This window comes from Melozone crissalis, unplaced genomic scaffold, assembly GCF_028551555.1.
Source record: "Melozone crissalis strain CALT ecotype California unplaced genomic scaffold, PUWL_Pcris_2 ptg000059l_1, whole genome shotgun sequence".
In the NCBI taxonomy this organism is placed as follows: domain Eukaryota; kingdom Metazoa; phylum Chordata; class Aves; order Passeriformes; family Passerellidae; genus Melozone; species Melozone crissalis.
In genome coordinates this window covers 1,754,641-1,767,588 of record NW_026535837.1, presented here as the reverse complement: position 1 = coordinate 1,767,588, position 12,948 = coordinate 1,754,641, and the positions used below count along the sequence as shown (strand labels likewise).

Here is a 12,948-nt window from a genome sequence, read left to right as displayed (position 1 = left end):
ATGGTCCAGTGATGGGCAATTTGTCCAGGATCCCTACTGAACAACATGTTTGCAGATTGCAGGAGACAAAGCTGCAGTTATGGGCAATGCCTACCAGCACCTAAGGAAAAGCATGGTTTCTGGGCTCGTACTCTGAATTTGCACAGAGAAGCACAGTGGCCATTCTGCATGCAAGTGAAGTATCTGCCCACGAGTCCTGGCTCTGCTATTGCTCCTGTCCCATACACACCACTCAGGCTTTGAATAGAGACCTTTCTGGATTAGGCTATAATGACTCAGAGACTCTACAATGACAGTTGTTCTGCAATCCCCATTTTTGGAGACAAGGAATGGAAGCACAGAGAAGCTGTTTACTGGACCTGCTTGCCCCTAACTGGTTATTGTCCTCACTGGAGTGGAGACCTCCAGTCCCATTCCTCTGAGTAGGACAAGGATTTTATCTGCCCTCTCTGATGAGGTGTGAAGTGCACGTGTTGCTTAATGAGAACAAGCTGTTCAGATAACACAGCTCAGGATGATAGAGGTTTTGTTCTTCCAACATTATCATTGCCAAAAGACAGGGCAAGTGTCCTAATTATGGGACTAGACTGGAGCCCAGGTTGTGATTTCCTTGGAGTGGGTTTGCCATTTTTTTTTTTTTTTTAAATTCTGTGATGTCAGGCAATTTTTGTGTAGTTGTGTGGATGGTGACTGGTGTGAGTACTGTGTTACTGCAGGAGGGGTGTGTGGCAATCCAGATCATCTGCTACTCAAGGCTGTCCATTCCCTGGCCCTTGCTATTGCGAAAGTGATGCAACACAAAGCTGGTGAAAGTACAGATAACTTCTGTGTCAGAGAAATATGGGACAAGCATAACAAATTCCACAGAAGAATTTTGGACTGATAGAGAAAATTAATTTCATAATCATGTTTAAAGCCCGTGCATACACAAACAGTAACACAGACTTACAGGGGGAAGCATTTACTGCCTGTCCCTAAGTATTTGGCCAGGAGCAATAGCAAATTTTGAGGGTAAAAACACATAACAGCAGGATATTATCAGATTTTTCAGACCTCAGTGCAGTTATTCACAAAAAAGCCAAACCCCAAGGTAGTCCATGATTGAACTGTGGCTCTAAGGTATCACCATGTGCTCACTGTGCAGTGGTGTGGCACTTGCTGTGTCATTATCTCTCTCCAGCACAATTATTAACATAGGATTAAACAGTTGAGAGCCACCACTGCAACATTAACCAGCACTGGGGTGTGTGCTCTATAATTTAGATGCTTGGAGGGAAGAAGAGTTCACCACAGGGCATCCACCAGCCCTGTGAACATTTTGTCCTGTGTAACTGTGGCTGCATTCCTCCTTCTCCTGAAATCTGGCTGGAAAGAGTGCTCCAGGCTCGTGTGTATGGGGAGCCCTGACTCATGCTGCCCTTATGACCTTATTTTCTGCAGGCATAGCAGCCAGCCCCGTGTGAAAAGCTTTCCCCTGTATAAGGTATTAAGTTGTGCAGCACATGGTGGGAGTTTCTGGTGCTTCTGTGTCTGTATGAAATGCAGCAAAGCAGCAGGGAGAGATTTTGACCACTAAATATGACTTTTGATTTAAAATATGACCCTGTATTTCCCTGACCCTGTATTTCTGTTGATAATTGAAATACTGGCCCAGGAATAGAACCTGATCTGAGGAATTGCACTGGAGTGAAAACAGTTTTTGTCTCCTATAGAAACAGTCATTAATGCCCTAAATGCTCAGGGCATCTGAGCACATGCAAGCAGGAGGGTGGTTCCCTAAATACCACATCTTTCCACATTGAGAACTGCCTGTTTGCCAAATCCTGCCATCTTCAGAGTAGCCTGTTGCCCATTTATCTCACCCAGGGTGGTCTGGGCCCTTTCAAGATTTCCAGCCCATGCAGCAGTCAGAGCTGTGGACAGGCTGCTCTGGGCTGCCTGGTGGGACAGGGATATCTGTGAGCAGCAGTGAGCTCCCATCAGCCAGATGTTAGATGTGCTTGGAAATTGTTGTTCAGAGCTGCTGATCAGTCTCTCAGGCATTTGGTCCCTTTCTCAGCACTGACATTATTCAGAGAGCGCCTGCACGTCACAGATGTTTGTTTTTCCTTCCCTTTCTCTTTGCTTCTTCAACCTCAGCAAGGCTTTTCCACTTCATGCCGTGGCAGCTTGTGCTTAAATGAGGGCTGGACCTGGTGCTCAGCCCTGCTGGCATGGGGCACAGCAAACAGAGCTCTCCTCTTTGCCCTGGGCTTGCAGAGCAGCTCAGGAGCAGATGCAGATGCCTTTTGTCAAGCCCTTGAGTTTCACCCAGCCTGACTTCAGGGCTGCTGCCGTCATTTCCAGGCAGGATTCACAAATCCCTTCCTGCTGGCAGGGAAAGGCTTCATTAGAGCCTCTTGTCCTGCTCCTGCCATGGCAGGGGTGTCTCCATGTGTGCGTAAGCGCCGTGCTGGAGTTGTTTCCGCACCATTCAACTCAGCTTCAGTGCCTGATTCCCTGCTCTAAATTAGTTCCTCTGACTCATCCTCCAGAGGAATTTCTGTCCCTGTAAAGACTGTAGAAAAAGATCAGAAAACCAATGTTTCCTACCCAGGATTAAGGTTACCTATTTTAGCAGGGTGATGCAAAGACCACCACAAGGGACCCACCAAACACAGATAAATCCAAGCCTGAGTGTGGTCCCCGTGCTCTTCTGGACCCAAATAGACTTGGGAAATAAAGAGAAATGTCTCCAGAAGTTCCTATGGATGCTCAGGAGAGATGTGAACATTCCCCCTCCCCAGTGGCACCATAGGGCAGCAGGTTGCCCTGCAGTTCCTCTTTGAAATCCCAAAGCCATGCACAGAAGCAGGGCATGCTCAGGGCTTCCAGCTGAGCCTTCAGCCAAGGAAATCCTATCTGTTTGTAAAGGCAGCTGAGCTGCAGCAGCTTGTGTGCAGTGTGAAGCCAACACATCCAGAGCAGAGGGATTTATAGGGCAGCTTGACTTTTATAGATGTTGCATTAACTTTAAACATTTGCCTTTCTCGGCGTGGGTTCTCCCCCTGTGCATACAAGTGCCCCGGGGTATGATATATTGTCTGGGGAGGAGGCATGGCCTCAAATTACACTAAATGTCCATTTCTTTGCTTTCTTGAGAGGCAGCATTTAGTGCATTGCAGTCACGCTGTGGCCATTTGCCAATACCCACCCACAGCCTGCTGGGATTTGCTTGGCTTCTCTCTCTCCCCATTTTGACTTATAGGTGACAGAGAAACAAAGATTCTCTTCATATTATACATAACATTTATTTTATTATATATTTACTGATCCCAGTTCTTCCCTCCTCAGGGACAGAGGATGTGGGCACTGAGCATTTGCACTCTGAACTTGCTGAGGGGTACAAGGGGGTCTGGCATGGCCTCACCCCCTGGAGGTTCTGAATTCCTTAGACCTTAATCAACCTTGTTTCCATGTGTCCTCTGTTCTCCCACCTGCTTCTCTGTGCCCCTTACACCCATGTTTAATTAAAACTCAGCTTACAGACATCCCTGCAGCACTTGCCACACCAAAACTTCAGTCCCCTCTGTCAGGACTGCCAGGGAACTCCACAAGTTGTAAAAACAGACTGAAGTGAATCATACTTAATGCAAAGACCCCAAACCAGGTATAATGCTACTTTAAACCTGTGTTGTTCTCATGCAAATTAATAGTGCTAAAGATAAATATTTTTCTTCACCATTCTGATTTTGGTTCTCAGCTTCAGCTGCATCTGGGGGTGGTATATTTGGATATACTGTACTTCCCTCTCTGCTACTGGGCTACAAGGTGTGTGCCCTCTACTTGACAGAACACTAAAATAAAGGAGGTTTCTAGAAGCTTGTAACACAAGGTAAAGGTCAGTTCATTCAAAAATTTCAATAAATAGGAACAAATCATAAGATGCTGTTCTGCTCTGATCAGCATTTTCATTTCCCTGAGTTCCCATCAGTGAGAGGCAAGGACACAATACACTTTGATTTTGGGTCTTGCTGGTTTTATCCCTTCCTTGGTATTTAATTAGTTCTCTGTGTGTATGTGTGAGGGAATGGTGATCTAATCCTGTTGAAATACCAGCCAAGTAAAACAAGTTTAGATGGAGACATGGTCGCACAGCAACTTTCAGGCAGAGAACAAAACACTTGGGGTAAGGTATATTAGCAAAGTAGTTTTAGGCACATCAGACCTAATTGGTTTCATTGTGAGAACAGTAATACTAGGTGAGAAAAAAGCAGAGTTGAAAATTAAAATGGATAGCAAGTTTTGGTAACTTTGGTAGCTGTGGTGATGGAAAGGTTCTGTACATATTGTTGGGGAAAAAAGCCACTTACAGAGACTTTTGAAGCCCTGCTAAGACTGCAATAACTCTGAGACAAAAAAAAAAACCCAAACCAAAACAAAACCCAACCAAAAAAAAAGCCAAAAAAACCAATAAAAAAACCCACCAACAAAAAAAAAACAACAAAAACCAAAACCCAAGGAAAAAAAAAAAAAACCAAACCAAAACAAAAAACCCCCAAAAGTGACTCTGTAATTTGGACATTTTCAGCATTCAGGCAGAGCAATATTCAGAAATCTCTGAAGCAGCCTGTCTTGTAAGGTAGACTTAAACACACATTTGCTTGTTAAAACCATAGAGAAAAGATCTTGTTTATCCCTCCTCTGATTTTATGGATTCCCACAAGCTGCAGAGCCTGAGCTCGCTGTCCTTGCCATGAGCTGTGTGCATGCCCTGTGGCAGGGGTGGAGAGCCAGGAGTGGTGTCCTGGCTGCTGCCTCTGCTTTGGCACACCATGGAGATGTGCCACCCCACAGTTCCTTACTATACTGGCCAGCCTGGGAAGTTCTGGTGGAGGGAGCCCAAGGAGGGTGATGTGAGTCTCAGCAAAGAGGCTGAGAATAAACCCTGTGAGGGTCCCCAAACCCCTCTGCTTCCCCAGCCCTGACCTGGGTACACATTGCTGGGAGCTGGGAGTGCTGCTGGGGCCGGGAGGCTCCTGGGAATGCAGGAGGCACAGGGGATGGGGCAGGTGGGGCTGAGCTCAGAGCTCAGTGGAGGAGCAGGAACTCTCCTGGGGTCTCTAGCTGGTCAGAGTGACAGAGTGACCTCCAGATGTGTCAGAAAGTCTCTTTTCCCAGCCCAGCAGTCGAAGAAGGAGCTAGAGCTCTTCAATTCTCAGTCTCTAGATTGTTTATTGTATCCTATCTATAAAATTATTTCTCCTGTCCAGCCGAGGTCTGCTCAGCAAGACAGTCAGAAGCACTCTGCCTGCCCCCAGGGCGGTGTTATCTTTTTATACTAATTTTATATTTACAATTACTTTCCAATACCTATCACCTATGTCAGACAGTGAGCTTCTACTTTAAACCAATCTAAAAGTGCCAACATCACCCAGAAGATGGAGGCCAAGAAGAAGAAGAAGGAGAAAGGCTGGACATGCCCGGATCCCGCCATCTTGCCCCCTGAACCCCCATTCTAAAAACCCCAAAAATCTATTTTTCACCTTGTGATAAATTCACTATCATTCTACTTAAACTCTCAGGGCCTGCAGATCTTCATCTAAGGTTGGTAACTTGCTCCATGGGTCATAATCAAAACCACAGGCATCCTGGGCTCTGTGCCAGGGTCTCTGAGCCCCCTGGCAGGGGTCTTGGCCGTCCAGGACAGCCAGAGGGATGTCCTGAATTCTGATAGAGCTCGGCTGCTCCTGCTGAACAGCTCAGTCTGAGAGTTTTGTGCAGCTCCCCTCCCATCTCAGCACTGCATTCCTGCAGCATCCCGGGCAGAGCGCTCCAAGGAACACGTTCCAGGGAACAGGAGAGAGCAGCATCCCCAGCCCTGCCTGTAGGAGTGTTGGGGGGTAGCAAGGTCTGGACAGATGGAGACGAGAGATCTCTGCAGCCAGGTCATGGAATTTGTGGTTTATTGCAAAGGGCCTGAGTGCAGGGCCCTGTGGGAGCTGCCAGCCACAGCTCGGAGCAGGCCCGAAAGAAGAGAGGGGCAGAGAGGATGAGAGGGTGAGAGAGTAAAAGGGTAAGAGCATTAAAGGGCAAGAGAGTGAAGTTCCCGTTACAATACAATAAATCTTCTTCTGTGTTGAATATTCTAATTCTCACTAACCAATCTAGTACAAGATACAAATTCTATAGCATTTACATACAGCCTATAAGAATCACTCCATTACCATACTGTGTTACATTTTAAACCCTAAAAACTCCTCTTTGGACCTCTTCTGCCAAGCTGTAGGGTCTGCTCTGACCCTTGGACCTGTCAGCAAGCAGAGGGAATTGTTTCATCAAAAGGGGATTACCTTCAGCTGGCCACACCATTGTTTTCCAGTTGTTCAGTAATAAAGGTATCTCAAAGCTTGCTTTCATTTCAATCTCGCTTATAGTTTCCATATTCTCAAAATCTTTTGCCAAGCAATCATATTTATAAGGCTTTCCTGTTTCATCTTCCCTAACACCTGTCGGGGAAAAGCAGTAGGCTGGCCCTGTGTCCCTCCCTGGCCGATCCCTGTGTCCCTCCCTGGCTGGCCCCTGTGTCCCTCCCTGGCTGCTGCATGGTCAGCAAGCACAGGAAGGGAGCTTGGAGATGCCCCAGAGTGAGCTTGTACCCTCTTGATTTATTTTTCTCTTCCTGGAGGCCTTCTGTCTCCCACTGCCTGGTCAGGGAGTTTAGGGATTTACTGTCAGGACTGACTTATCTGCTCACTTGGCACGGGTGAGGTGCCTGTGGTAGGCAGTCTGGCTCATACCCTACACCTTTTTTTCCCCCTTTCTTGTCTTGATTAGTGTGGTTTCTATACTTGCTAACCCATTGACTTTTTTCCTTCACAAGTGCAGGGAATAAGGTGTCGATCCCTTCCTGGGCACTGGCAGTGACTGTGATGACAAATCCCCATCCCCATTTCCAATCCTGGCAGAGGTGACTTGGTGTGACTGTCACTTGCTATCTTTGTTTCCATCCTCTCAGCAGCTTCTCAGGCTTCAGGGCTCCAAGTGCCAGGGGAAAGCAATGCCTCAGGACAAGCTCTAGGTGTGGCTTTGGGGCCAGGGACATCTCTTCAGGTACCTCCATGGCTGAGGCTCTTTCACCAGTTCTCAAGTGCCCCATAATGACCCTGCATCCTGTAAAGCCACCCCCAGCCAGAGCAGGGGTGGAAGGGCTGTGGGTTTGAAGGGCAAGTGTGGGGTTTTGAAATGGATGCCAGCAACACCCACTGCAGATGAGAGCCACCAGCAGTTCAGATACCTTCACACCAAGCAGTGATTTGATGCAGATCAGAACAAAGCTCTTTTTAAAGACCCCCAAGTGCACATGGACATGGATTTGGGTTGGTTTCCATGGCCAGTTTCTCCAAACTCCAGGAAAATTATCTGTATCCTGCCCTTGCAGCCTGCCCTGGGAAGTCAGTGCCATTCAGATGCCATTTGATGGGACTCATGGTGACATCCATCCCAGTCTGAGACAGTTATCTAGGCAGGAGTCTCCAAAGATGGTCTTCCTCAGGGAAGTGTCTAAGGCAGGCAAGATACCTCCTCTAGGATGTGCCCATTTATCTCTGATGACTGCTGGGAAAGATGATTTGCCACGACTAGCAGCCTCTAAGGAGCTTAAAGAGAAAATCTGCTTTTAGTGCTGAGTGAAATGAGGAAGAAGAGCAACTTGAGAGTGGATGTAGCTTGGCAGAGGCTTCCTGTACGCAGTGCTTCACACCCCAAAGAAATCCTCATCTCTAATATTTTGAATGAACTGGAGAGCTGTGCTACAAACATTACATTTCCTGTGGCAAATGCTGACCCAGCATTCAGCAAGGTAACAATTTCTTTCCACTACATTTTCTTTCTCCATCCAGGTCCTGTGCATCTTGCTGGGGCATATGGGGTCCTAGGGTGAAATCCCAGCTTATCTCCATTAATGCCAGTGGTATGGGTATGTCCCTGGGACAATTCCGTACCTCTGAATGCTCTTCCTGCAGCAAGCAAAGGTTTAACTCAGCACTGCCATGCCCCATCACTTCACCCAACATGATGCTTTAACAGCGCTGACAGGGACTTTTCCACACTTCAGCACGAGTGTTGGTCTTGGCTGAAAAACCCCAGTAACTGGAGGTGAAGTCACTCCATCCCAAACCCAATACTCCCATCCCAAACCCAATACTCCCTCTGCCAGACCTCCCCCATTATTCTTTGATTTCTTGTCTTTCTTTCCATGCAACACACTCACTCCCACTGGAAAGACTTAGGTAGTGGGACTCCAGTGGTTTTTATCAGTGTTGCCATAAAGAACATGCATGAGGAGATTGCTGGGAATCAAAATCTCTCCCTTGGGCAGGTGAAGGGCAAGACTTGGGTGTCACTGCTGGGCTTTGAGTGATTTGAGTTCTGTAACACTAACTTCAACCACTTATGGACATTTTGTGGTGGATGAACACTACCATCACACCCTTATCCATGGCACCTTTATCAACTGTGCCCTCAAATCAGGCTTCCAGAAGGCAGCTGTGTGTCCCTCAATAAGAACAGTATATATATATATCAGTTCAGGATGATGTTTGGTAAGGGGTTTGCATGCCTAAAATGTGATGATCCAAAATTAGTTTGTTAGGTTAGTGATTGGACTGGATGATCTTGGAGGTCTTTTCCAACCTCAATGATTCTGTGATTCTATTCTATTTATTACAGTGCTGATTTCTTTGGCAGATTTTGTAAATCTCCTAGATATGATGAAACTTTAAACTCGGTATATTTGTGATATGGTCTCTCAGACAAATACTCAAACATATTTAATAAGCAGTTTCACAGCTGTAGGCTGTCTGGGATAACTCCTCAGGATCTGTATGGTTCTTGTGCCTCCCTTCTCATTACATCTCTGGTTCTGCTCTGAACTTGAGTGTACCACTGCTGAGCATGCCCTCCTAACAAAACTGTGGAACAAGCAGACATGCAGACAGATCGTCAGGCCAAACAACTCTTCTGAATTATGGGTCATTAGGGAACCCAAATTTTGAATGGAATTTGGAAAATTACCTATAAGTTTTGCCTAGGAGCCATTTCCTAGTCCTTCTCTTCACTTCCCAAGCATCCAGGTAGCAACTTGGACTGGTTAACTTCTCACCAGCTGTTCAGCAGCTGGGTTGGTTATCCAGCCTGTGCTGAGCTCACAGCTGTCACAGTCACACAGCTCTCAGCACCACTTTGAGGATAACTTGGTTGCAGCCAGGGGAATCACAGCCCCAGCAGTAACAGCAGGGACAGGATAGCACTCACACTTAAACATCATCATCATCATCACCATCACCATCATCACAGCCCCAGCAGTAATATCAAGGACAGGACAGCACTCACACTTAAATATCACCATCATCATCACCACCATCATCATCCCCACTGCAGAGTCCTGTGAAAAATGCTGTTTTAACCAGCCAGTGAGAATGAGAGGACTCCACCTTGCTATTTTCCCTTATGTAGAAGGAACAAAGTGTTTATTTTCCAGCTGGTAGTCTTGCAGTTGCAGGCAGGCATCCAGTTATCAAGCTGGGCTCTTCCTATCACCTACCCTGTTGGCAAACAAAGCCCTGCATGCCAGATAGTGCCTCATTTTTTTAGAACTGTGCTGTTTCTGTGATGTCTCTGGATATCTCCAGATAATTTAAGCACTAAACTGTGTGTTTCAGACTGGAGAGTGAGGGCTGTAGAAAAACAGTATAAGCAAATGAGCTGGTTAGATTTTTGATAGTGTTTGAGAAGTTTCTGAGTGGCTCTGTAGAGCAGATCTACCTCTGCTGACAAAGGACCAACCTCAAAATATCTGTGAGTGTCTCTGGGATGAGGATAATACTGTCCCTGATGTCTGCTATCCCCCCATCAGCCAGCCCAGGCACATGAAATGCAGTTGGGTTCACAGAACCTCCCACTTGAGCTGCATGGAGTGTTTGTTCCTCTGCACTGGACTCTGGCATGGGCCATGCCTATCACTGCATCCAGGGAAAATGCAGGAAATCCCTGGTGAAGTAGAGTTTCCACCTCATGTCTTCCCAGCAAACACATTTCCCTAACTCAGTGTCCTCCTTTATGGGGATTTAAATTCAAGAAGTGTTCTGCCTGAGGTTTTGCAAGGGTTTGGCAAACACAAAAGCCAAGATGTGCTGGCTGTTTCCAAAGACCACTTGGATTGAGCAGTGATCAAAACCAAACTCTCTCCTTTTCAGCCCAATTTCTGGCCCTCTATCTGTGTGCTCCCCATCTTGCTAGCATGCATTTATAACAGAGCCCTACAGAGAGAACAGTTGGGGCAAGAATTTGCCATACAGCAAAACCCCACAGTACTTTTGCACAAGGAACAAGAGCTTCCAAGGGAGTGGAAGCAGTTGCTGTGTTTGTGTTGACTGGCCATGGTTTCCCACTGCTGGGGGTTTCCAAAGCAAATGAAATGTTATTCATCAAGGCAGGCTCCCTCCCCAGCCTTCAGTTGTTGAAAATACTACAAAGTAAGATGGAAAGAAACATGTAATCCTTCATCATCACAGTCAGGATTTACTTGTTTATTTAGATTCCCTGTCTGTTCCAAATGTTCTGCCAGAGAAAGCTCATCCAGACTCCAGGAGTGCTTGACACACATAGAAAAATTTCTAGATTTATTTAGAAGATAAATCCAGCAGAATACACTGCTCGTCCTCACAGTGCAGCAGCAAAATGAAAGTCCCACACGCACAATAAAATAGCTCAGGATGTTTTTTGTAGGGCAGAAAAAAAGCAGGAGCACCTGAGGAGAAACTGATTTTGATGTGGATCTTCTAAATCAGAAACCTTTTAGTGCTGGCCTTGAGCTCCCCGTTTGCTGCCTGGAAAATGTGTTCCAGGTAGGAAAAAATGGGACTTGGTGTCTTTGTGGTCAGTAAAAGGAGAGAGCTGTGTTCAGAGGGTGATTCCTACCTCTGCCCTAGGAGGTACAGACCCAGACCTGAGTCTCACTTTTAGCTTAAGAGAAGCAGCTGAATCCCATCCTGAGTGAGGCTGTGTTGGAAACTGACTGCTCAGCAGCCCCAGCTGGTGTTTGCCATTCTACTCCTGTTGCTGCCCCTACACACAGGAAACCAGTGAGACCATAAACACACCCATGAGATAAGAGAGATCTTTTGGGTCATCCCAGGATGAGGTAGTGGAAGATGAGCACTTGTCCAACAGATGTTTTGCAGTTGTACCAACACCCAACCCAGTGTATTAGAAAATGCCCTGTGAGCTGTTTTTCTAGTGATGCCTTGGGGGCAGCACCTTTGAAATCATCTCTTTTTTCTCTCCTAAGAGCCACTGGCATGTGTGAATGTCAAAACTTGCTGTCCCTTCTGGGGGCAATATTGCAGTAAATTGTATGGGGTAGAGTGGGAGGGGCGGTTTTCAGGCAATGACCCCTCAAATAATTTATGTTAAAGTTATGGAATCATGTATGTTCCTAGAAACTGCTGAGATCTTCTCTAGGGTTTTGTCTTAAACAAGCCAATATAATGAGGTGTTTAAGACACTTCTATTCCTGGAAAAGCAAAACAACCAGTTCTGTGTTTGGCAGGTGCTGTCCTTATTTCACATGTTGACATAAAGAGCTAAGGGCAGGCTCTTATCAGAATCTGGGGTTTCTGAAGGGCTGCAAAGCTGAATCAAAACCAGAGTTTTCCAAAAGTGACATCCCTTGACCAAAACTCTAGTTTAGTACCAGAATTAGGGCAGCTTTTCTCCATAAACTCAATGTAGCCTCAGTGCACAGGACAGTTCATAAAAGTAATTTTGAATCACTAGTATCATTAAGATCTACAATTTTGGGTCTTAACTAAATCCACAAGTGAAAGAGAGGATTTTACGTAGAAGGATATAAAACCAAAAGAAGTTCCCCAGAAAAGCATTCAGCTTTTGAAAAGTTGTGAGGTGTTTTCTGCAAAGCCTGAATTAACCCTTGCTGTGATAACTTTTTGTGAACCTGACCTGCTGCTGTCCCCACAGCTGATGTGCTCCTCGGTGCAGAAGGCCCTGTTTGAGGAGGAGGACAGGGTGAAGAAGCTGCAGCAGAAGGTGGCGGCGCTGGAGAAGCGCAACAAGCAGCTGCGGGACCGGGTGAAGAAAGTCAAGAGGTCTCTCCGGCAAGCCAGGAAAAACTCCAGGCACATGGAGCTGGTGAACAGAAAGCTCAGTGAGAAACTTTCCTCTGCAGGTGGTCAAATGCCCTATATTAACTCTTTGAAGCAGGAGAACTCCCACGGTACCTACCTGAAGGTATAATGCAGGGTAAGTGCTCAGGCCCGTGGGTTTTGTCTGCGTTAGAGCAGGGTTCTGGCCCTCACACCTTCTCTATGCTGTGCTTCAAACCTTGCATGGAAAATGAATCTGACCTTGCTTTAGACACAGTGCCAGATTAAACAGGAATGCCAGCTGGATTTGGCACGGCCCACAGCTGTGTCCTGCTGTTCTCACTGCACACAGGGCCCGACAATCATCTGTGCTTCTCCTCCCTCACCCAGCTGCACCTCCAGCTTTAGGCTGTGCTTGATGGAAGTGCCAGCCCAGACCTCTGGGCCATTGCAAGCACTTGACACAGGAGCTCCTCCTCCTCATGGGCTGGGCAAGCAAGGCTTGGGATCTAGAGAGGGATGTGGTGGGAAGGATGAAGGCATGGATGCCCTTTGCTCCCTTATCACCCTCAGGCTCTCGGCCTTGAGCTTGATTGAAGTCCTCACCCAGTGCCTGGGCATAGGCTGTGTCTGAGACTCAGGCAGTTTGTGCCTCTCTCCAGCACAAAATATACATGTGCTCAAATTGTCTTAAGACTGTCCCTATATATCTTTAAATATTCTAAATCGAATAAATAACAACTTTTATTTTTTCAAGAAGTGCCTCAAAGCTCTCAGTAACTCCCTCAGGTGCCTTTATCACTGG

At 46.6% G+C, this 12,948-nt stretch overlaps 1 protein-coding gene across 1 annotated transcript in view; it reads left to right on the top strand.

Annotated features, from left to right (window-relative positions):
- CCDC3 (coiled-coil domain containing 3) overlaps positions 1–12,586 on the top strand; it is a 33,891-nt gene extending 21,305 nt beyond the window's left edge. The window contains exon 3 of the mRNA XM_054287558.1: positions 12,019–12,586. Within this exon, the coding sequence (XP_054143533.1) occupies positions 12,019–12,294 (276 nt within the window). The 3' untranslated portion in view covers positions 12,295–12,586. The remainder of the gene's footprint in view (positions 1–12,018) is intronic.
- Positions 12,587–12,948: the final 362 nt, after the last annotated feature.